At 59.8% G+C, this 24,183-nt stretch overlaps 1 protein-coding gene across 1 annotated transcript in view; it reads right to left on the minus strand.

Annotated features, from left to right (window-relative positions):
- Nucleotides 1-11,176: 11,176 nt before the first annotated feature.
- Nucleotides 11,177-24,183, minus strand: part of KLHL25 (kelch like family member 25) — a 32,658-nt gene continuing 19,651 nt past the window's right edge. The window contains exons 2-3 of the mRNA XM_032842335.1: nt 18,783-20,586; nt 11,177-11,741 (exon numbers count right to left, since the gene is read on the minus strand). Coding sequence (XP_032698226.1) covers nt 18,806-20,575 — 1,770 coding nt within the window. The 5' untranslated portion in view covers nt 20,576-20,586 and the 3' untranslated portion in view covers nt 11,177-11,741; nt 18,783-18,805. The remainder of the gene's footprint in view (nt 11,742-18,782; nt 20,587-24,183) is intronic.

The following is a 24,183-nucleotide window of genomic DNA, read 5'->3' on the forward strand; positions in this document are numbered from 1 at the left end:
CTAAAATAGGTTGTGGCCCCCCGTGGTGCCACGGCGAGCATACTAAACACCACTGAGTCCTATGCTTCTCTGGATGAACGGCACAGGGCATGAGTTCGATCTCAGGAAACCTGTTACATGTATTAACAAGGAGGCACAAAGCACCCTTCCCGGGCGAGGGGTCGATCACCACAGTGACTGCGACCCTTTCGTGCGTGGAAACATACCTCACAATGCTTAAAACGCTCTGGTCAGTTAATCTTCGACAAAGCAGGAAAGAATATTCTATGGGCAAAAGACAGTCTCTTCAATAAATGGTGTTGGGAAAACCAGACAGCCCCAGGCAAAAGAATGAAACTGGACCGCTCTCTCACTCCACACACACAAGTAAACGCAAAATGGATTAACCACCTCAATGTGAGACCTGAAACCATGAAAATCCTAGAAGAGCTCACAGGCAGTAATCTCTCTGACACTGGTTGTAGCAAATTTTTCCAGATCGGTCCCCTCCGGTGAGGAAACGGAAGGAAAAATAAGCTCGTGGGACTACATCGACATGAAAAGCTTCTGCCCAGCAAAGGAAACAATCACCCAAACTAAAGGCAACCTCCAAAATGGGGGAAGTCATTTACCCATGACATAACCAATAAAAGGTCAGTATCCAAAATATATAAAGGACTGCTACAACTCAATCCAAAAAAAAATCCAATTTTAAAAATGGGCAGAGACATGAATCAGCATTTCTCCAAAGAAGACACGCAGACGGCCAGCGGACACGCGAAAAGATGCTTGCTTAGCGTCACTGTCATCAAGGAAATGCAAGTCGAAACCAGAGTGAGGTATCACCTCCCACCTGTCAGAATGTGTAGAATCAAAAAGACTAAAAATAACAAGAATTGGCAAGGATGGAGAGAAAGGAAACTTCATACACTGTTGGTGGGGACATAAATCAGTTCAACCACCATAGAAAACAGTATGAAGTTTCCTCAGAAAGTTAAAAATACAACTACCGTATGACCCAGTAATCTCACTCCTGGGTATTTACCCACAAAATACAAAGACGCTAATTCAAAGGGATACCTGCCCCCTGGTGTTTACAGCAGCATTACGTACAATAGCCAAATTTTGACAGCAGCCAAGTGTCTATCAACAGATATATGGGTAGGGAAAATGTGTGTGTGTGTGTGTGTGCGCGCGCGTCTGTTTGTCTGAATATATATATATATTCATGTGTATATGCCTTCCACTGTATATGGCTGTAATGCACTGCATATACAACGGAATATTACTCAACCATAAAAAAGAATGAAATCTTGCTGTTTGCAACATCGATGGAGCTAGAGAGTATAATGCTAATCAAAATAAGCCAAAGAAAGACAAATACCATATGATTTCACTCATATGGTAAATTTAAGAAACAAAAGAAATGCACAAAGAGAAAAAAGAGATGGGGGTGGGGGGGTGTCTGGCTGGCTCAGTCAGGAGACCATGTGACTCTTGAGCTGGGGACTGTGAGCTTGAGCCCCACGTTAGGGATAGAGTCTATATAAAATAGATAAAATGAAATCAAATATGAAATTAAATGAAAAATAAAATAACACAAAATAGACAAGCCAAGAAACAGACTCTTAACTATAGAGAACAAGCTGATGGTTACCAGAGAGGAGGTGCTTGGAGGGGATGGGGGAAACAGATGTGGGAATTAAGCAGTGCACTTAAAAGGTGGGGAAAAAAAGAAAAAAATATATATATAACTGTACGTTCTAAATACGTGCAGTTTGGGGGCGCCTGGGTGGCTCAGCTTGTTGAGCGTCTGACTCTTGGCTTCAGCTCAGGTCACGATCTCGGGGTCACGGGATCGAGGCCCACAGCGGGCTCTGTGCTCAGCAGGGAGTCTGAGATTCTGTCTCTCCCTCTTCCCCTGCCCCTCTCCTCTCTGTCTCATAAATAAATAAATAAATCTTTTAAATAATAAAAATAAATATATATGGGCAGTTTATTATACATCTAGTATGTCTCCATATAGCTGTTTTTAAAAATCACCTACGGCGAGCGTCTGGAAAGGTGCACCGCTCACGTTATATGACCTTCTAATCTCTTTATGAACACACGCGCTTTATTTTACAAAACGGGATGACCCTTCCTTTTCTCCACAGGGTGGTAGATCGTAAGCAACTTTCCAAGTCATTAAATAACGATGCTCCGTGGCCACACATAATTTTATGTTCGGTAATGTAGTTAACATGTTCCATTCAGGGATATCTAAGGTGAGATCACTGGGCCTTCGGGGTGCTGGGCCCCCCCTTCTACCAGAAGTGGTATAGACTTCCAGGCCCATCCCTCCCCGGCCTGACCTCCTCTTCAAGGAGCCTGGCAGGCAGCCCGTGGGAATCAGCCCCTGGCCAGCTGCTCATTCCTGGCATTCCTGCCTCCTCTCACTGGCCCTGGCTGGCACCCGGGGGCGAGTAGGTCTCGGGCAGTGGTGTTCCCTCCGAACAGGGCAGTATGGTCCTCACATAAGCCCAAAGCGACAGCCTAGTCCCAGCCCGGGGTCGGCCAGGCCCCCAGTGGTGGTCATCAAACTTCTTGGTCATGTGTCCCCTAAAATAATTTTACATGCTCAGCTCTTCTGTTTTTAAGTAAGCTCTACACCCAACACGGGGCTCGAACTCATGATCCCGAGATCAAGAATCTCATACTGCACTGACGAGCCAGCCAGGTGCTGTCCCCCACCCCCACCCCCCGCCAAGAATGATTTTGAACACTCACGACCTCTTGCATTTTTTTAAAGGTTGCACTTTTAAGTCATCTCTGCACCCAACGTGGGGCTCGAACTCACAACCCTGAGATCAAGAGTCGTGTGCCCCTCCGACGGAGGCGGCCAGGCGCCCCCAACCTCTTGCATTTTCAACTGATCTTTAAAACGGTATCACAAACTTAATAGGTACGAAGTAGAGGATTTGGGACATACTATTTACAGGTCGTACATCGATTCAGGGATGAAGATTTAAGTTGTTCAATGTACAGGAAACGTCTACCGGAACCCAGTCAACCAAGCCAGCCCTTGTCGGCAAACCCACCAATCCAGAATTCATTTCCAACAGGAAAACAAAAACAAAAACAATAACAATTTTGTTTTTTAAATTTCAAGCCAGGGACAACTCTTGTTTTTGAATTATGATTCAAGCTATGGGGCGGACAGAGAGGTAGGCAGGGAGGTATGTAGGATGGATGGACAGATGGACAGGTAGACACACAGATGTGGGGCCCTGCTGGGCGTGTCAGTGGGATTCTGCTTTGGTGACCTTATGCTTTGCTCTCAACCTCTCCCTCAGTGCCACCTGTTATAGCACATCCCTTTGGCTGCCTGGAAGTTTCTACGCTGTTGGTGGTATGACAGAATGGGTCTCAAGACGGGACAGGAGTCTCTCTTGTGCATGCAGGGGCGACCCATGATGGAGGGTGGGAAAGGAGGGCCAGCAAGGTGGCGTCCCGGGGAGAGAGCAGATGCACGGGAGCCTGGTGACCGTCCCAGACCCCGGCCACTGCACGGCCTCCCCCGGGGCTGGAGCCAGTGCAGCGGGTACTTGCTCCCAGGGAAGATTTGCGTCCTTTCTCCATCACTGCCAGGCTGCAGGGACAAAAACCCCTCCTCGGTGGCCAGCCCTGACCTCGGCTCAGACAGGCCTGGAGAGCACTGCTCACACCAGGGACGGCCTCGCTCTCCTGGGGGAAGACCTACCCTGACCCCCACCGCCAGCCCCTCGATGTTTGGTGTGCCCTGTGCCAAGCGGTGTCAGACCAGAACACACCTCTTCCAGCCACAGACCCAGGCCGGGACCTGGCGGGGGCCATCCCCGCCAGCAGCTCAGGAATCACTCTTCCTGGAGGAGTCAGCTGCCCAGAGAGGTTAAGTCTGAAAATCAGGAAGCCCAAGCAAGTCTCTCCAGACTGCACTTTCTGATCGGAGGCCAAGGTCCTGTGATGCGCTAATGATTTTTGCAGGGGGCTCGTGAACTGGACCTCTGGGGGGAAGGAGGAGGAAAGCGAGGGGCGCGGAGAGAAATCTAGCCTCCATGCTGGAATGGGCCGTGGGCCCTGGGTTTCCCGGCAGCCGGGGCTAGAAGGGAAATGTGTCTTTCTAATGGGGTTTCCGGTGACCCTCCAGGAACTCTGACGTGCTTTGTCTTTCCTAGCTGATTTTTCTTCTAACAGGCACGTGCTACTCCGCTGCAACCGTATGAGCAGAGGAAATGACCATTGTGCAAGGAAGCCGAGCTACCTCTTTATCTACCGGATTTAGTTTAAACCTTACAACAGCCAGTATGATCTGCCCCCACCCCCCTTTCTTTGCAGATGAGGAATTGAACTACAGAAGCCCCCCTACAGGGAGCCCCCCACCCCTGCCGGGGTTCAAGGAGGGCTGGAATCCGGGCCCCAGCTGGCCTGAACCCCCGTGCATCGGCACCACCCTGCCCCGGGCTGCCGGCAGCCTCAGCTCGTGGGGACACGACATGCTGTCCAAGGCCCACCCTGGCCCGACCTGCCCCTGAGCATGGCTCAGAACCCCGGGCAGGGACGGTGCTGGCCCATGGGGAGCCACAGTGCGGTTCACGCCACCGCCCAGCACGGTGAGCAGAGCCGAAGCCCCAAGCAGGTCCCCACGACAGGGGCCTCATAGCCCAACTCAGCAGCTTGGGCTTGGTGGTGTTGTCTCACTGCTCATGTTAAAATCTCATTTCTTGGGTGCCTGGGGCGCTCGATCGGTTGAGTGTCCGACTCTTAGTTTTGGCTCAGGTCATGATCTTGGGGTTGTGGGATTAAGCCCCTCATCGGGCTCCGTGCGGAGGACAGAGTCTGCTTGTCCCTCTTCCTCTGCTCCTCCCCCTGCTGGCTCTCTCTCAAATTAAAACAAGGAGAGGAAAAAAAAAACCCCAAAACAAACAAAAAAACCCCTCATTTCTCTCCCTGAGAAGGGAGACCGGACCTAGTGTCCCGTGTGTGTGACAAGGCCGGGCAGGAGCTCAGAGATGTGACACAGAGCACCAGGGTCCACTCTACAAAGCAGAAGTTCTCCCACAGTGGAAAGGAGCTCGGGCAGGGCAGGAAATCTCAGCGTGTGTTTTGTTCTCAGAGCTGCCAGCCGCCTGGGGCTCTGCTGTCACCCCAGGGGACAGGGCAGCACAGTGCCTCCCGCTCCCCTGTCCTGGCCCAGGGGGCTTGGGAGGCCGCTGCCGGTGTCCACGGGGCAGCAGAGAGGGCAGATGAGAGCACGTGGGACCTCGGCACCTACTGGGGGGAACAGCGGCCACTAGCGCGGAGGCGGGTGCTTGGCACAAAGTTGGTGCAACAGAAATTAGAGGAAGTAATTGCCCAGAAACACAGTCCAGTCTGACCCAATTCACCCAGTGAACCAGTTACGGAGACTCCTCCTGCAGGGGACCACCACCCCGGGAGCGCCTACAGACAGCCTTTGTGATGAACCCCACAAGGGGATGACCAGCTTTCCCGACAGATGGGAGACCCGAAAGGTCTGGGGTTTGCCCGTGACACGCTGCTGGCAGGGAGTGGGCCCCGCCTCGGGGGGAAGCTGGCCCCTGCTCCCTCCCCTGGGGCACACCTCCAGCTCAGCACCCTGCCCGACCCCAACACAAGGCCCCTGGGCTCCGGGCGCCAGCAGAGGGGACGCGGGTGGAGCAAGCCCCCCCGTCCTGGGCAGCATGACATTCTCCTGCCTCCCGGGAACCACTCGGTCCTGGGCAAAACCGGGATGCCTGGTCCCCCGACTCTCTGAACCAACCCCCAGGGCTCCCCAGGGGCACGTGCGCCCGGCTCCTCCCTTGGCGCAGAGGCTCTCCGTCCCGCCCAGGCGGCTCCCCACTGTTGCGCTCCACTAAGCTTCCCTCTGAAGGCCACCCTGGCCTCTGCGGGCCACAGTCCCAGGCCTACACGGGAAACAACACATGTTCTCCAGCAGAGAGGGCACAGATGCCTGGCTGGGCCCAGGGGCCAAGGATGCTGCCTGACGGCTGGGTGCTCGGGGCTTCCCAAGGGCCCCTGACCTCAAAAACCACTTTGGCGTGTAACGTGGCTCAAAGCATTGACCCAAGAAGGAAAACACCACGAACTAGGACGTTCTCGGAGATGGCCGGGAAGGCAGGGATGGGCGTGGGCCCGCCGCTTCGGCCTGGGGCAGCTGGCCAGAGCTGCGGCCTCGGCACCAGGAAGGCTGGCCCGGAGCCACCGAGGAGAACTACACAGCGATGATGTTTGCCAGGCGTTTCCTGAGAGCCAGGCCTGCTCAGCACCTCGCGCATCAGACACTCGTGAGTCCTTAACTTGCCCAGTTCTCCTAGGGACCCCCTGCCACGGCCACACTCACCGTGTGTCCCCTTTACACACGCGGCCGATGAAGCTCCGTGCTGAAGTACGGAGACCCGAGGGACCTGGCGTCCGGCGGACGGGCAGCTGGAGGGGTGAGCAGTGACCTGGGTGTGCACTAGCCTTCTCTCCTCTGCCTGCAGATTCTACACCCATTTCTCACAAAGGCAGCCGGAAGTCCCGGCTTGGGCGGGCACCTGGCAGTCAGGTGTGTGACTACAGAAGGATGAGGCAGTACGATGCCACCCACTGCTCTGTACCAGTCGGGGGATGGGGCAGGACTCGCAGCCCTAGTGTCCCCGTTGTCTGGATCCGGGAACTGGGATCCTGGTCTCTGGGGACGTGCATCATAAATGTGTCCCTGGCGTTCAGGGCTCTGCCAGGTTCCGGCAGCTCTTCTCTGCCCAGGGTCCTTGGCTGGCCTCCTGTCATCGGGGAGGAGGAGGAGGAGGTCAGAAATGATCCCCAGGAGCAGCTCCACGGTCATCTGGGGGCTCTGCGGGGCCTCCGCTGGGGAAGACTCCGTGGGTGAGTGTGGCTCTCAGAGGCCTGGCCAGAGTGGCTGGCATCGGGCACCTGAACCTGTGTGTGGCTGGTGTCCTGGAGTCGTGGGACCCAGGCTGGGGGGCTGGATGGCAACCCTCCTGCCAGTGAGTCCGGACCACGAGCTTCCCCAGGGGAGCGCGCGTTCCCGGGTGCATGTCCGCGCTCACACTTCCCCTCTAAGGACGCGGGTCGGGTTGGGTGAGGGGCCCAGCCTGCTGCGCTATGACCTCATCTTCACTGATTACATCTGCAAAGGGCCCATTTCCCAAAAGGCCACATTCTGAGGCACAGGGGATTGGTCAGGATTCCAACCTAAGAGGTGGGGACACAGTTCCCGTATATTTTAGAAACCGAATTTATAATGTCAGGTCCATGGTTCTCTTTTACAACCGTGATCCGGTGGCCAGTCTGAGAATGACTGTAATTTGGACACAACCGTGAGTTCATGATATTCCAAGATACTGACGACTGTAACGTGAGGACATCCAGTCGGTCATGGAGGCTGATCATAGCAGTGAGGTGGTTGGCTCTGTTCCCAGTTGAAGAAAATGCTGCTGGTTAGAGGTTCGTGAAAATAAGGGTGGAATTCTTTCCTACTGAAGGGCACAGGCCCCTGAAATCGATCCCAAATCCCAGGGGATTCTGGGATTCGGGATCCCAACCCCAGACCCAGGCCTGAGGTGCAACAAAGCAGGTGAGGATCCAGGACAGCCGTGCGTCGCTGCTGGAAATGGACCCCAACCACACCTGCCTCTGGACGGGGCCTGATGCTGGCAGCGGCCTCGAGCCCAGAGCCCAGGAGGTCAGGTGGGGCCCGTTCTGGCACCGCAGCCAGAGGGGCAGGGAAGGAGGGGGGAGGCTGGCCACCTCTAAGTTGAGAAGAATGTTCCCCCCTCCCACGGGGAGAGGCTGGTGGAACGACCGTGGCTGGGACGATGCAGTTCATTTCTTACTGCACGAAATACCCACCTACAGATGACCCAGAACCACCAAAGGCTCTTTCTGAGCCCCTCGTTAAAGACGATTAAGCGTGCTTACAAGGCTTCTTCGCTCCCCACCAGAATTTATATAGCCTTGGGTGCTGAGCAGGGATGGTGGCCACAGGCCATTGGGGTCGACGATCTGGGCTGGCCCCTCACTGGCTCCTGTACCCGGGAAGGGCCTTTGGACACAGGCAGACCTGGCTAAGGAGCAGTGAGGAGGGACCACCGGGCCTCCTTACTGGCCTTGGGAAATGCAGCCCCCTAGGTAGGCTCGTGGGGCGCTGATGGCTCTACGAGGCCCGACCACGGGAGCTCTAACCCGCCAGAGCTCTGTGGGCCAGCTTGGGACAAGGTTCCCAGGATTTCTCACCCCATCGCTGCTGGGGCTCCCTTCCCAAAGCCCCATCCCAGACATGGTCTGGCAGCACGGCGGGTCCAAGGAACGTGGAATTGGGTGCGCTGGCCAGTGACTGGGTGCACACCTCACCCTGGCACCGGGATGGTGGCGGCCCTTCTCTGGGTGTGTGGTGTGGCGTTTAGCGCTCCCCAGAACCTGACCTCACTTCCTCGTTAACCCTGCCGCCCCCAAATCAGATGCACACAGGGGAGAACTGACCCGGCCCCTGACTCCTTCTGGCCACTGTGGCCTCCTGCCTCCCACCACCAGTGTGAGCCCTTGCACGGGGCGAGGGAGGCTTTAACCTCTAGGCCTGTTTCCTCACCAGCAGGAGGAGGACGGGAATGCCCAGCTCCTGGGGTCACGGTGCAGACCACAGGGGCAAGCAGGCAAAGCGCTGGTGAGCGGCAGCACGGGCGGGCCTCCCCGACGCAGGCACACACAGGGCCAGGTTCTTGAAGAGGCCGGAGGCTCTCTGCGTGCCCCACTTGACGAGCTCCAGAGGAGGAGGAGCAAGCCAGTGCGGACAGGCTCCTTTCAACCCCAGGACAGACGGGCAGGGGCAGAGGCTGCTCCCTGTCCTTCGGTACCCACCTCCCCTCTAGTCAGTGACCATCTGGAGTTGTGGCCGGCATGTCCAGCCTCACATGGAAGTGTGCACAACTTACGTGTGCAAGTTTGGGGGCACACCCTTTAAGAGGTTTGCTGGTCCTGTCCCCTCCCCTTCCCAACGGCTGGAATGCAGATGAGATGGCAGGAACAGGGTGGCCACGTTGGGCCAGGAGATGAAGCCTTGCATGGAAGCTGCCAGGGTAAGATAGAGGAGGCTGGGGCCCGATCCCACGGAGCGACTCCGGCCGGGGCTCGCTCAGCCACACCGAGGCTGCATAATGAGAAATACGCCTCTGCTTACCACCTGCGCCGTTGTCTACTGCAGCCTAACAGGAGGCTGCGCCCACTTCTGGTGGCCAGCGTCCAGGCCTGTGAGGGGGGCGTGCTTGCGGTCATTCCCAGGACCCGGGCAGGGGTGGGCAGCATGAAGGGCTGTGCCTGGGGGTTTGTGGAGGGGCGGGGAGGGCGTCTGCCTGGAGCTTCTCAGTGCAGCACACTTGATCACACGTACAAGATCGACTCACACGTTCAAGGCCAGTTTGGGTTCTGGGGGCCTGCGTACCGTGGAGGTTCAGAGCGCATTGGGGGTGGGGGCAACGCTGGGCTGCCCGCTCTGAGGGGTGCGCAGAACCCACGATCCTGAAGTGGGAGTTACACTGGCTGTGGAGGGCGTGAAGGGACAGCAGGGGACACGAGCGTCAGAGGCCGCCTCCCCCTGCCTCCCCCTGCTCACACAGAGTGCCGGCCCGGGGCTCCCGCACAGACAAGCCCATTTCACTTCGAGTTCCCCGCACGGGCTTTTTCAGGAAAGCAATCTGGATTCTATGAGGGTCAAGGGCCAACTCGAAGGCTTCACAGCTGGGACAGTCTGAGGAAAGGAAGCCATCTCCTCTGGGCACCAGGGGTCCTTGGGGAGGCAGCCTCCCCGCCCCCCCCCAACTCTTCAGTGGGGCAGATGCCAGGGGGCAGACTTCCAGCCCTGACTGGTAGGGTGAAAGCCAAGTGTGCTGGTGCCTTCTGTCGCAACACGGGTCCCAGCCCCCAGGGAAGCACAGGTTTTCTCAGCTCTTTTATTAAGTTAGAAACAGAAGGAACACAACTCTTGGGGGAAGCACCACCACGAGGTTCGCGGTGCTGCGTGACAAGTGTGCTTGTCCCACCTCAGCCTTCCAGAAGCCGGGCCGCCAGGCGACAGCCTCCTCCACCCCTAGCCGCCCCCGCCGCGCCCTCTCCCGGGTCCAGCGCCCTGGGCTTCGTGCTGCCGAGGCTGCGCACTGGACCTGCAGAGGCCAGCCTCTGGGCCAGCAGCGTCTGTGGCCCCCGACGGACCTGGAGATGCACTCGCTGCTTCCAGTGTTTCCAAAGCGGCAGCCGACGGGCCGTGGCCGGGGCTCACGGGCGGGTGAACCCAGCACCAAGAGCCCTCCCCAAGGGATGCCCACAGGGCCAGCGGCAGCACGGAGTTCCCGAGAGGCGGCAGGGCAGGGTTCCAGACGGCGGCTGGTTTCTGATGCGGCCCCATCCACGGCGCAGCTCGCTTGGGCGCCCCAGTCCCGACCCAGCGGAGCAGCACCGAGCAAACGGCAGGCAGCTGGCAGGCGGCCGGGGAGGCCCCGGTTTGGCCCAGGCCCCATTCTGCCCCCCCAACAGTGATGCCCAGGGGTGGCAAGGCTGGGCTGCAAACCCTAATACTAGGTGTGAGCTGCCCCTCCGGAACCCCAGATACTGGGGATACACGGATGAGGGACCCACTGACTTGAGACGTGGAGAAAATGACTGAAGACCTGGCAGTTCTCCTCGGGACCATTCTTGCTTTTGGGGCCCAGTGAGCAAATGGGCCAGTTGGAAGGCCCAGATGCCAGAGGACAGCTAGTGCTGGCTGGGGGCCCGGGGTCACAGGCCCTGCTGCTATCCTGCAGGCCTGGAGGGATCTAGAGTGGGTGCCCTGGAGTAACCCTGGGGGTGCCATCTCCTATTTGCTCCCAGGCTCGGGGGCCCCACCACATCCTGAGGGCCAGCACGGTCCTGTCAGGAGATGGGGTCACTGCCACCTCTTGGGGTGGGCTCTGAGGACAGGCAGGCTCTGAGGAGACAGGCAGCCCCCAAGTCCGGTGACAGGGCCCGAGTGTCTCTGCACCAGGGCAAGGCTGGCCTGACTTGGGGGAGGGGCCCAAAACAGCTTCCTCTTTAACCCTGGGGGTCTTGGTGTCATTTGCTAATGAAGTCTCGTGGGTACCACCGAGGTCACCCGATGGGTTTCTGCCCATGACACGTGTCCTTGATTTTCTCCTGGGAAACCTGTATTCTCAGTCCAGGTGGACCCCGTCTCCCCGAGGTGCGGGACACCCTCTGCTGGGTGACGTTACAACGATAACAGGGAGGGGGCGAGGCCAAGGCTGTGCTGTGGGCGCTGCGTGAAGGCCTCCCAGTACTGCCCATCCCAACACACCCAGGGGTCCCCCCTGCCCAGCCTCCCGTGCCCCTGAACAGGACTTGCTGAGACCGGCAACCTCAACGCTCTGCACACATGGCTTGTCCCCGAGGCCGAGGGAGTGCTGGGGTCGGTCGACGTGCCTGCGGAAGGTCCTCTCCCCTACAAACCACTGCAAAGCGGAAAAGGCCTCCGGCAGACACACGGGGCACTCGAGACGGCTTCTCTCCTCCTGTCTGAAGCTCAGGACAGCCCCCGAGACTGCTGCTCCCAGAGCCGGTGGGACCGGCTTCCGGCCACCTCAAGTGCTGCTCCGGGGCCGGGCTGAGCTTCCCACGGCGGCGGACGGGGTGAGGGCCACTCTGGGACATTGAGGGCTGCAGCCGCAGGGGTGGGGAGAGACACGCAGAGTCTGCAGAGGAGAGAGAGGGAGGGAGAGAGCATGAGTCACGTGCACATGGCTCTGTCCTAACCTGGAACAAAGCAAGAACAGGGAGGCCCCACACAAGGGGCTGGAAGTGAGGCCCCAGGAGAAGGCCGGGGCGTGAGAACGCAGCTCTTCCGTTTACCAGCAGTGCAGCCCTGGGCAGTTCGCGTCTCCCTGGGCCCTGGTTACCTCACCTGGAATGTGGCAACCATCCCCTGTCCCCTCAGCCCCTCAGCTCCGTGCCCTGAGCCCCCACAACCCAGAGGCACCACACTCGGCACTGGGGAGACAGGAGGGCAAACAGACACCAGCGACCGTATCCCAATCGTCGCTGGGTGGGAGACACTGTACGCTGGTACCAGGAACTGCAGACAGCAATCACACGCTGACAGAGGTGCCATATGTGAAAAACAAAAAAGTAGAACCAGGACTTTTTATTTTGGTGGAGGGTGTGGGTGGGTGGTAATACTTAACCTGAGACCTGAAGGAGGGACAGGAGGTTGCTAGAGGGGGTAACAGCAGTGCAGGCAGGGGGACAGGCAGGGGGAATGGCACATGCAAAGGCCCGGGGGTGGGAAGCTGACGTGTCTGAAAATCGACAATGAGGTCAGTGAGGTGGAAACAGGGCAGGTATAGACACGGCCAGAGAGCAGGGAGGCAGGCGCGGACGCCAGCCGGCACACTGGTCTCCACAGGTATTTACTGCGCCCTGACACGGGTGCCGGGGGCCGACGGTGGTGAAGGAGGGAGCAAAGGCCTGTGGTCACCGAGCTCACGCTCTAGCCTGGCTTCTCCCTCGGTGTAGCGTCTGCTCTCTCTGAGCCTCCTGTTGTCCTCCGGAAGACGAGGGATGGCTCTAAGCCTCCTGGAGAGGACGCAGCAGTCTACTGCACGAGAGCTTTCGTGGAGGGTGTCCTTGAAGAGCATGCGATAGCCCCCCTGGGCCAGCGTGGTCCATTTTAAAGCCTGTCCCACCACGACGGCTCAGCATAGCGTGTGAAGATGTGGCTGTGGACATGTGTCCGGGTCAGGCGGTGACACCCGAGGTTGGAGCTGAAGGAGCAAAGGGCCACATGGGCTCAGAGGGGGCCCGGCCGGGTGGGGAGGATGATGCGCTCAGGACAGCATGGCAGGGACTGCCCACTTGTCTTCCACAGGGAGCCGAACCCCTGGGGTGGGGGCGGCTCTGCACGAAGAGGTTCTCTGGAGCGCTCCCAGAGATTTCCAGGCACCCGCGTGTCTGCATACCCATTCAGCGCCGGACAGCACACTTAGTCTGGACAGCACTGGAAGTGCCACGGGATCAGGGGTGGCCCTAACCAAGGAGACACGTGTGTGCCAGGGGACACGGAGGATGTCCTTCCAGCATGCTGAACTGCCCAGAGGAGTCTCCCGGGGGCTCCGGAGAGGCGCAGGGAAGCAGGGCCTGGGCACAGGCAGGCGGAGCGCTCCAGGAAACCTGCGCGTCCGCCAAAAGGCAAAGAGGCAAGACCATCTCTGCAGGACAATTAATGATGCTGCTCTTGATGTGACAGCTTCGGTGAGACCGAGCCTCCGCATTTGTGTCCGCTGGACAGGATCTCTGCACGTAAGGGGCTTGGAGCTACCTGCAGGTCTGCATGTACTCAGGTAACATTTAAAAATTCACGCCAGCACTGGAACCTGTGGGACTTTCTTCCTTGCTCCATCACTGCCAAGGCTTCTGGAAGGTTGGCTTAAACACGGCAGGTAGTCCTCAGGGGGTCAGCAGCCCCCAGATGCCAGACAGGGCAGCCACTTTTTCCTCGGGGTGGCGGCTGGTGAAGGCCCCTCACAAGTGAGCAGCTCGGTCACAGGGCCTCTAACATCCCCAGACGCTCCAAGGTGGCCAACCCACACCTCTGGGGCCCATCTCCGTTCCACACCCTCACGCCGCACTAGGCAGACAAGGGATTCCTTCCGAAGCAAGGCCCTACTGCTTCCCCAAGCCAAATCTCAAAGCCCCTCATGGCAGGGGTGAGGGGCCGTGGGACCCTGAGTGGCCCCTCTGGGCTGGCCGGGTCGCTGAAGAGGAGACAGCACCCAGACGCACTCTTGCGGCGGAGGAACTGGGGAGCCCGCCTCCTGGCTCCTGAACTCCCTCCCAGCTCACACAGCCACCCTCGGACTCGGCCACAGCTGCTCCGGTCTGGGCCACCCCAACTTGGGGCAGGTGCTTCTCCGAGGCCTAGGTTCCCCCCATCTGTCTGATGGGACATGCCTTCACCTTGCAGGGTGGTGTGGTGTCTGCGGTCACCCCCACTGCCTGCGCACGGCTGGCCCTGGGAAACCCCTTACGGCTCTCACGGTCCTGTGGGTCGGGGGTGAGGGGTCTGCCCCACAGGACTGCAGCGAGGGAAGGCGGCCGGCATCCGGATCCAAGGCCTGGCACACGGCCAACCCCAGTGAACCCCAGCAAGCACGGGACTGTGGGTGTGTGGACGGATGCACGGAGCTGGGGTGTTTCAAGAGGCCTCAACTCCCGCCCAGGCACCTTTCTCACGACACCAGCCCCATCTGTGTGGATCTGGGCTCTGGGATTTCCTCTCAGTGGCAATTTCTTTTAAGGCAGGACAGAATGTGCTAAGTCGCCCCTCCAGTGGCAGTGACTGAGCCCCTCGCAGGGCCTCACAGGGCCCCGCAGGGGAATGACAGGCTCAGCCTTTCCCAGAGCTGGGACTGGAGGCCCCTCCACCCCCACACCCCAAGTGGCTGGGTCCCAACAATGACCGTGGAGAGATGAGCTCCTGGTGGCCTGGACGCTTGCCCGGCATGCTGGGTGGGGGTCAGGGGAGGAAAGACGAGGGCGTTGTGCCTTTAAAGGGCTTGATGGGGGAAGGGGGACTCAGTGGGAGAGAGAAAGAGAAAAGAACATTCATGGCTAGTCTACACTTCACGGGTAACCCAGGGTAACCCAGACCCAGCTCCGGGGGCCTCCCAGCGGCCGCTGGCTGCGGTCACCCAGATACGTGGGTCTGGCTACGACTTGGGGGCTGGGGCTCGGGGCTGGTCCTGGAGCTCCTGCAGGCATCAGGCTTCCGACACAGCCATCAGCCCTACCGCTCGGTGGTCGCCCGTGCCGGTCCCCTGCTCGGTGTCAGGGTGCGGACGGGAAGAGACCAGTGTCTGGCTCTCCACATGCCTGCAGGAGTGGGGCATGTCGGGGGCGAAACCCTGCTCCAACCCTTCCTAACACCGTTCACCGGATGCCAACAACCTACCCCGTGTCTCAGCTGCCACCTTTGCAACAGCAGCACCTGGGACGGCTCGTTCTGAGGGGTCAATAGCACGCCAAGTGCACTCACCGTAGACGGAGGCACCCGCCGGGAACTCAAGGCCGGTGGCCGAGACAGGGAAAGGGCAAGGCGGAGCGGGGCGTGACTGCGGGGACGTCAGCCGGGGGCATGCTGAGGGATGCCGAGTGCAGGCGACCTCTGGTTGCTGGTTCCTGAAGTCGGAGCCGTGCAGGCTGGGCAGGGGGTCGGGGACAGAGGGGCACTCCAGGCACAGAGGCAGAAAGGTCCCTGCGGGAGGGCCTGGGACAGCGGGGCAGGGAGGTGGGCGCGGAGATATGGGACCCATGCTCTGGCACTGGGCCGGGGGATGCCCAGCTGGCAGTCAGGCTCAGTGGAAAGTGCCACAGTCCACTGCGGGTGCCCACGGCAGGCAGACGGGGAGGCGCCCGGCCTGCACATCTCTGCTCTTCCGGTCCTCCATGCCCACGGATGGTGCTCGGCCTGGGCTCCTCTTGCGCCTCGTTCGGCTGCCACAGCTCAGCAGTCCCCACCCCCACACTGCTGCCGTCCCAGGCCCCAGCCTGGCCTCCACCTCCATCTGCCGTCCTGACTCAGGGCGCCCCCTCCAGCCCCAGCCTGCGGCACTGCGGTGGCGGTGGCGGCCGAGCAGCCACACCGGAGGGCCACTGACCTGCGGCTGCAGCCCTACCTCCTGGGGAGAGAAGGGAGGGCCCGGCACCCCCAGGGCATCAGCTTCCTGCCCCGTGCCTTGTCACAGGCGCCTGCCCAGAGAGCCCCGTTTAGGCCCCGGCCTTGAAGAGATCCGGAGAACTCCCAGCTGTCCGAGACAGACAGGCTGAAGGGAAGCAGGGCTGGGTGGAGCACGGGAACCCCAGGTCAACCTGCTGGACAGAATACGGGAGCGGCGGTTCCCAGGCGGACGAGGGACTGCAGGAAGGGGGCTGCTTGGCTGCAGGGCCCTCGAGGAGGAAATGGCACGGATATGGAGCAAGAGCTAAAGGACCTTCTGCTGGCGCAGGAGCTTGGGAAACCTGTGCCCGGGACACTCACCCACTCTTGTGCAACCACGGCCCTGGGACGGCAGGGCCCAGGCACAGCTTCCCACCGGGATGCAGGACGGGCTCCATCTTGTGCCATGAGCCCCTCTGCACCTGCTTCCTCCTCCCTGAAAGGGGGCTGACAGCGGCACCCCCACTATGGACTGGGCCCGACTGAGGGACAAGGCAGTACTCGAACAGGCACACCCCACGTGCCTCCTAGACCCTTCTAGAAGGAGGGGCTGGCCCAGGGATGCAGAGAGGCCTCCACTGCCCAATGCATCCCGAAGCCATTATTACCACCATCACCATCCTTCTGCTTCATCACCTCGTATAAAAACCGACTCTGAACAGCCCCTCACTTGACCTACACAAGTATCAGGGGTCACACAATTTCTACTCTCTACTCCAGGTGGCAACACTGGGCTCAGGGGAGGGTCAAGCAGCCAGTGAGAGCCAGAACCAAAGACAGATGCGTGCTTGCATCCCCATCCCTGGGATGGGGGAAAACTCCTGGAGAAGCACAGGGCTCACGAGGTCTGCTGGCCTGTCCCCACCCCTCCCACGTGGGGTTGAACTGCTGTCCAGGGTCATGGGGAGGGCCAAGCACCAACGGGAGGAGCCCTCAGGCCCCACAGGAGACCACCCCCAAGTGCAGGAACAGGGAGGCCATGAGGAGTTGCCGCTATTCTCTTGAAGTTTATACCCCAGGGGACCAACAACGGGGGCCACTCAGATTTTTCTCCCAAAGAGGGACAGAGCAGATTAAAACAAAACAGGGCAACTGCAGAAGGGGACAAAGCTTTGGCCTTTAGGGGCCCGAAGACCCTGGACATAGGAGGGGACGTAACCTGGATGGCTTCACAGGCCATCGCATCCCCATCAGGGCCTCGAGGCCCAGCCGACCTATCTCCGGGCCAGAGCACGTGCTTGTTGGGAGGGGCAGCCTCAGTAGCCACCACGTCAGGGAGGAAATCAGGTTTTCGGCCCGGGCTGGCTCCTGAGGGGGCTTCTGTGACCTGAACTGAAGGGGACCGAGTCCAGGCCTGGCCTGAGGGCTGGTTTCTGGAACTGTGGCTGGCCACCAGCCCTCCCTGGTGGGAAGGCTAGCCTGCCAGGCCTCTTCTCGCGCTGCACACTGAGCCTGGGATCTCTTGCCCTGTGCCCCTGCTTCTCATGGCCCCTAGGACCGAGGCCTCCCTGCCTCCCACCCACCCTGGGGGCCCCAGAACTCAGTCCTAAGGGCTGGGACTAAGAGCCTGGCTTCCCCAGGGCCTGACCAAGGAGGGTGGGATCAGAACATAATCCCTTCCCCGGTGCCTCCAACTCCAGCGCGCGCTTTCAGCTCCTACTCCTGAGCTCCTAGCCGGAGCTCATGGTGCCCTAATCCAACCGAGGTTCTAAAGCTGTCCCCGCCCCAGAGGGGCTGCAGGAGAGACCCCCTCCACCCTCAGAAGAGGCCTGTCTGGATAAGCTGGTCCTTCCCTCCAGCTGATTCTGTACCTGCCCTCAGGCCTTGGTAAGTCCCTCCTGTGTCCCTCCATCCCTCCAAAGAGCCCCTGACAGTGCCCCTTAGCTCCCTGCATCTCCTGTCACCTTCCCCTTTTGGGTAAGGATCTCACATCATTAACAGCCCCAAGAACAAAGAGCAGGAGCAGAAACTTGGGCAGTCCTCTGTCGCAGTCCCTGCCCAGCCCAGGGGCTCACGGTTCACCACGATGCCCGCTCGGAGGAAGGCCTGCTCGACACCGCACGGGACGGGAGCAGCACCCTGATGCCTCCACAGGGTGCCTGCTCCACAGCTCCAGCACGCCCCCCACCACTTGAGCGCACCTGTCCACCATCCCTGTTTCTCATGGGCCCCTGGGGTGCCGTTTGCACGCTGGATGCACACTGGACTCGCCTGGTCTGGGGCGTGGCGTGGGCTTTAGCACTTGTGTCATGAAGAAGCCTGGCCTTTGCCCTTGGCTTCTGGGTACAGCTGTACCCAATAGACTCCTTGTTTAGGGCATGGGTGCAGTGGGCACATCGTGCGACTTTGGGTAGGGGCTTTGGGTCATGCTGTACCAGCTGGCCTGGAGTCGGAGAGGAACCCTTTGGACAACCCATCGAGCCTCCATGATGGGGCCCTGGGAAGAAGTCTGGAGCTTGTGTGAGCATCCCCGGTGGGCAAAATTCTGTGTGTCCACTCGCCTATGGCGGCACAGTGACACTGTCCGGACTGCACGGGCGGAGGGCTCTGCCCCGGTCATCTGTACTTGGCCAACCCTTCCTATAGCAGGCTGTGACCGTGACCACAACCGCCTGCAGTGCGCTCTGTGAGTCCTTCCCGTGAATGCTCGCATCAGAGAGGGATCTGGGGAGGCCCTAACTCACCGCTGTGTCAGACGTGAGGATGTCCTTGCGTGTGGGCTGCTCCTGGACTTGGCCGGCGGCCCAACGTCCATGTAGTGCTGTCAAAGACCCCCAGGGATTCTGACGTGCAGCCGTGTCTGGGACGCACCGCACCCATCAGGTGGTGGTTCCCATTTGGCAGAGGCCTTACGTGCTCTGCTCAAGGTCAACGGCAAATAAGGGGCAGAGCTAGGCTTTAGCTCCGGATCTGGAACAGGCTCCCAGAGCACCCAGCCGCCTGCTGCCCCATTCAGCCCTCCCTGGCGGACACAGTATCCCTGCCCGGGAGTGGGAACAAGCCCCAGGCTGTGGGGACTCACCTGGCGGGCTCCGCAGGTGCTCCTCACGACGGCAGGTGCTTCCAGGTGCTGACAAAGGCCGTGGGGATGAGCGAGTAGGGCACGGTGGTGATGCAGTTCCACGTGTCCGAAGTGGGGTCATAGCAGTCCAGGGTCTTACACCTCTGGGTCCCGAAGTAGCCCCCCACCACATAGAGCTTGTTGCCCGAGGCCAGGGCATGGCACGACATGCGTTTGGCAGTCATGTCCCCGATCCGCGTCCACTGGTTGGTCTCGCAGTCGAAGCGGTAGGCTGAGGCGGCCGTGAACTCCGTGTCACCTCCCATGATGAAGATCTGGCTGCCCAGCACGGCGGCTGCTGTGTACCGCCAAGGCTGGGGGCACTCGGCCTTGATGGTCCACCGGTTCTCCGAGGGGTCGTAGCACTGGACCTTGGACACCATGTCTCGGTGGATGCTGGTCCCCCCGAAAACGAAGAGCTTCAGCTTGGCGCTCACCACGGCGGCGTTGCTGACTCCGTCCCTCAACGGGGCCACCATCGTCCACTTGTTAGCCCCGGGGTCATACTTCTCCACCTGCTTGAGGGAGACCGAAGGGGAGGCCGGGAAGACGCCTGCCAGGGAAGTGTGTCCCCCGACCACGTAGAGGCAGTGCTCCAGCTCTGCTGAGCCATGACCAAAGCGGGCGATCAGCATGGGTGCCGCCTTGGACCACTCCTCGTGGACAGTGTCATACACCCACACGTCCTTAGAGACCCCGTTCTCAGAGCCCCGGCCCCCGGTCACGTAGACTTTGCAGCCGATGGCTGAGGCGCTGAATTCCTTCCGGGGGCTGGGCAGGTCGGCCTTGGGGATGATCTCCTTGGCCTTGTGGTCCACCTGGTAGATCTTGTCGCACATGAAGGTCTGGCCCCCCAGGATCAGCAGCGTGTGGCCCGCCTTGCGCGGCCGGGCGCAGGGGCTGGTGACCACCCCGTCATTCTGCAGGATCTTGGTCTTGCAACGGAGCGCCTCGTCTACGATGAGCCTGGTGCGCTCGTCGGCCATGAGGAGGGCCTCGCCGGAGACGGCCTCCTTCAGGCAGTCCGCCGGCAGCAGGGCCAGCCGCACGCTCCGGAGCAGCTCGGGCAGGTGGGCCTGCCTCTGCTGCAGGTCGTGCTTCACCCACTGGAGGATGGCCTCGAAGACCACGCGCTCGTCCTCCGTCTCCAGCTCGTCGCTGGAGATGAGGTCCAGCAGGGTGTCCTTGGACAGGCTGTTGAAGTCCTCGCTCTGCCGCACGGTCTCGAAGTGCAGCAGGCACATGCGCCAGGAGAACTCGTACAGCCTGCGGCACTGGTGCGCGTCCGAGAGCAGCATCATGCCCAGGCAGTTGGAGGGGAACAGGTTCTTCTCCAGGAACTCGGCGGCGGCGTCGCGCACGTCGTGGAACTGTAGCATGTCGCCGGCCTCCAGCAGCGACTCGGCGTTCTCCTCGTTGATGACGATGCGGGACGAGTAGGCGAAGTCCAGCAGCAGCTCCAGCACCTCGGGGTGCAGGTTGTCCTGGAAGTTGACCGTGTCGTCCCGGCTCTCCCGCAGGCCGTGGCTGAACATGGCCTCGAAGTAGCGGCTGGACGCGGCCAGCACGGCGCGGTGGCAGGGGAAGGCGCGGTCGCCGGCCCAGAGCGTGACATCCGTGAACATGCAGTGCTTGCGCAGCGTGTTGAGGTGGGCCAGCACGCAGTCGGGGTGGGAGGCTTTGTGGAAGAGGGTGATGTTCATGGAGCCCGTGCTGCTCCGCGACTTCCGGGTCTCGTGGACGCTGACCGACATGCTGAGCCGACCTGCCGCGGGACAAGGCCACAGGTGAGAAGGGCCAGGCCCTGGCTCCCGGCACAGACGGCCCAGGTTGCCCACCCTTCAGCCCCAGCCCTCCTCTCTCGGCCCTGTCCCTCCCCTCAGCCAGCGCTGGTGTGGGGGTAGCGGCTGGGGTCTACCTCTCCCTTCAGAAACTGATCTTTTGGATTTCAGACCAGCTTTGGAACCAAATGTCTTTGGCCTCGAAATGAACCACCTCGGGTGAGTCTGAGCTGCAGCTGCCTCCCATGGTCAAGGGAACAGTGGCCTTAGCTACTTAGTTAGCCCTGCTCTGACCTGAAGTCTGCTGAATGGCCCAAATTCAGCAGACTTCAGGTCAGAGCAGGGCTAACTAAGTAGCATGGGCCCTGGGCCATATCCCATTCTCCAGCTGTCCTCTGGGGACACGGCTCAGCTGGGGGAGCCAGGGCTCCGAGAAGCAAGTTCGCTGCCCCACAGTGCTGGAGCCACGCATCCCACGTCAGCTGCCCGGTTCCAATCCCAATTTCTACTCTCCATGGGCCCAAGGAGACAGATTCCATCAGGGTTTTCTGTGGCAGGCTGGACACACTATGAGCCCAACGAGCCACAGACCCCATGCAGAGTCTTATATCCTCCCCCATCCCCCCAGAGAAACCTGTCCTGAGCTGGGCTCCCAGCAGCACTGGCTGAAGTCCCTCAACTCTCTTGCCCTTGGAAAATTCCCAAGAGCTGCCACTACAGCCCAAGGGCTCAGTGTAGACGTGTTCTCCAGATCCAGGGTCGTCCAAGGCCTCCTGACCCAGCAAGGGCTGGGAGGCAGAGCTGGCTGACCAGTGAGTGGCTTCACCTACAAGACACCTGCTCGATTCTGAGGTCCCCAACAAGACAGCCACAAGAAGCGCCTGGGTGACAATAAGACGTGAAGTCCAGATTTGCCTCAGCTGAAGCCTCTGGAAAACCCAGAAGGAAAGGAGCCTCCTTAGTCCCTATAGGCAACTCCAAGGATCTTGGGCCACAGTGAGCACCTCACCTGCCCCCAACCGCCGTGCCCTCCAATGCCAGGCCAGGATTCGGGGCTCAGCGGGCTGCTCCGCATTAGTATCCTGAACCCCCCAAAGCCTGTGTTACATTCTTCCTGCTGGTAATGAGCCCCCCTCAAAAAAACCCAAACCTCTTCTTTTTCCTTTTTAATTTTCAAAAGTATTTAACCCCCAACCCCCACTCAAAGTCAATTTTCTGCTTAAGTAATAATCTGGTAAAGGAAGGAAGCGATTTCATGCTTCGCTGAGACTGTAAATTAGCGTCCAAGAGCTCTGCTGTCTCCTCACTCACTCCTCCCCCGGCAAAGGACCAGAGAAACCACAACCGGACAGGATGAGCCACCTGGGCAAGGCCCCTGCTCCCGGGCCCAGGCAGGAAAAGGGCAGAGGCTGGGGCTGGCGGTGCTGTTCCTAGCCCCCAAGCTCCAGGCAGGTGACCTGCCAGGGACACTGCTGTGCACAGCTGCCACTGCAGGCCACCAGGCTCACAGTTACGAGGTTAGCCCACGGGGTGGGAGGTGCAGCCGGCACGAGGGAAAGAGAGCTGGGCCCAGGTCCAGGCTGGACCGGAGGGTCCCCGTTCAGCCACCGCCCTCTCTCCCGAACCCCCATTTTCTCTTCTGTGAAACAAAGTCCCTGCTGGGACCTCAGAGTTACTCAGTTGTTGGCAGTTTTTTACAGAACATGACCTCTGAGCCTGGCCCAGGAACTGGGAGGCCCGGAGATGGAGAAGCTCCAGTGGCCTGGCCCCCAGAGGCTTTACTGGCAGCTCCGTACTTGGCCCAGATCCGAATTCCAGACACTGCAACACGTTTCCCCAAATCTTGCTCCCACTTTCCCAGATGCGGTCATTTATCAAGTGACTCCATCCACCCTGTCCCCACTGTGCCTGGGCAGAAGCGAAGCTATGGCCTTTGACCTGTGCACCAAGCTGGGGGGATCCTCCAAGGACTCCGATTCAGGGAATCAGGTGGAGACTCCTTATGGGGGGCTAAATGCAGGGTAAAACAGAACTCAAAGAATGAGAGAGTGTCAAAAAGCAGGGCAAACCCAAGTGGAGCAGCCGTGTCTGCCCCGAGAAGGAGGTCAAGTGGCAAGCTCTCCAAGGCCAATGCTGACTGAGCAGCCCAGGCCTCCAGAGCTGACTGACGTCTTGCTCAGCACCAGGAGGCCTGCCCACTGATGCAAATCCCCTGCATAGGCGGAGAGCCAGACCTGGGCGCACACACCCAAGCAGGTTCCCACCCCCAGAGAGCGGCCTGTCTGGGCACCTCCGTGCCGAGAGCAGAGGCACCTGCCTGGCTGTGGCCCCAGATTGTCCCACCTCCTTTTGGGCAGTGCCTGTTCTGAGCCAATCTTGCAGTGACAGCAGCCATCAGGCATGCACTGACTTGCCCCAGACCCTGAGGTGAGGTGATCGCATCCCAGAAGCATCATGATTCCTGGAGGTGGAGGGTCTCATTACCCCAGTTCACAGATGAGGATGCTGAGACCCAAACACAGGAAGGGAATCGCAGGAGCTACAAGTCTCCGGCCGGGCCCACAGGTCCCCAGGACTGTGCTTCAGCTCCGGGCTAGCCGGCACGGGAGGACAGGCTCAGAGCCGGGGGCCCTGGGCACCACCTGCCCTGCGGAGGGCTCCTCACCTCACCCCATAGCATCTGGAAGCCGGTCACCTCCACCATCACATGTCCGGGAGAGCACTGAATCTCCTCCGAACCTGCTGCCCACCCTGCCCAGGGAAATGGGCAATGGCAGCAACATGCTCCTTCTTATTCGGGCCCAACCTCCAGGGTCACCCCATCCCTCCCACCAGCAACACCCAGCCCTCAGCAAGCCCTGTGGCTCTACCTCCTGAGTCTCGAATCTGAACCTTCTGCCCTGGACTACTGGAAACCCCCCACCTGGTTCTGCTTCTGTCCTCTATGATCTGGGTCCCCTCCAGACACCAGAGGGATCCTCACCTGGATTCCATCATGCCAAGTCACAACCCACCAAGGGGTGTCCCAACACCCTCAGAGAAGTCTCAAGTTGTCACCGTGGCTGCCAGGCCCCACATGAGTCGACCCTTCCCCGCTGGCTGTCTTCTCTCCCCACATTCTGCCACTTCCCACCCTGCTCTCCCTCTCAGGCCACCCTGGACTTCTTACTGGGCCTCAGGACCTTTTCACATGCTGCTCCTTTGGCTGGAAGTCTCCCCTGTTGTCACTTCTTTTCTGCATGCCTCGCTCTGTCACCTCCTCAGAGGGTAACCTGACCTCCTCTCCACCCCCATCCACTTCTGCCCTCCTCACAGCACCCACCACTACATAACATTATGCATTTATCTGTCTCCTGTCTCCCCAGCCTGCTGAAGGTGGGGGCCATGTGTGGGGCTAACTGATGTGACCCCAACATGCAGTGCAACCTGGCACAGAGCAGCCACTTGATCTGACTGAATGAACCCCCTGCCTTTGCTCATGATGAAGTCCGGAGACATGTACAAGGCATGAAACTCACTCCAGTGGGCGTCTACTGGAGTTCAGCCGCTCTGCGGTCACAGAGAGGGAGGCTGGGATGGTG

The sequence above is a fragment of the Lontra canadensis genome, unplaced genomic scaffold (genome assembly GCF_010015895.1).
Source record: "Lontra canadensis isolate GAN:19392208 unplaced genomic scaffold, GSC_riverotter_1.0 scaffold128, whole genome shotgun sequence".
Classification (NCBI taxonomy): Eukaryota; Metazoa; Chordata; class Mammalia; order Carnivora; family Mustelidae; genus Lontra; species Lontra canadensis.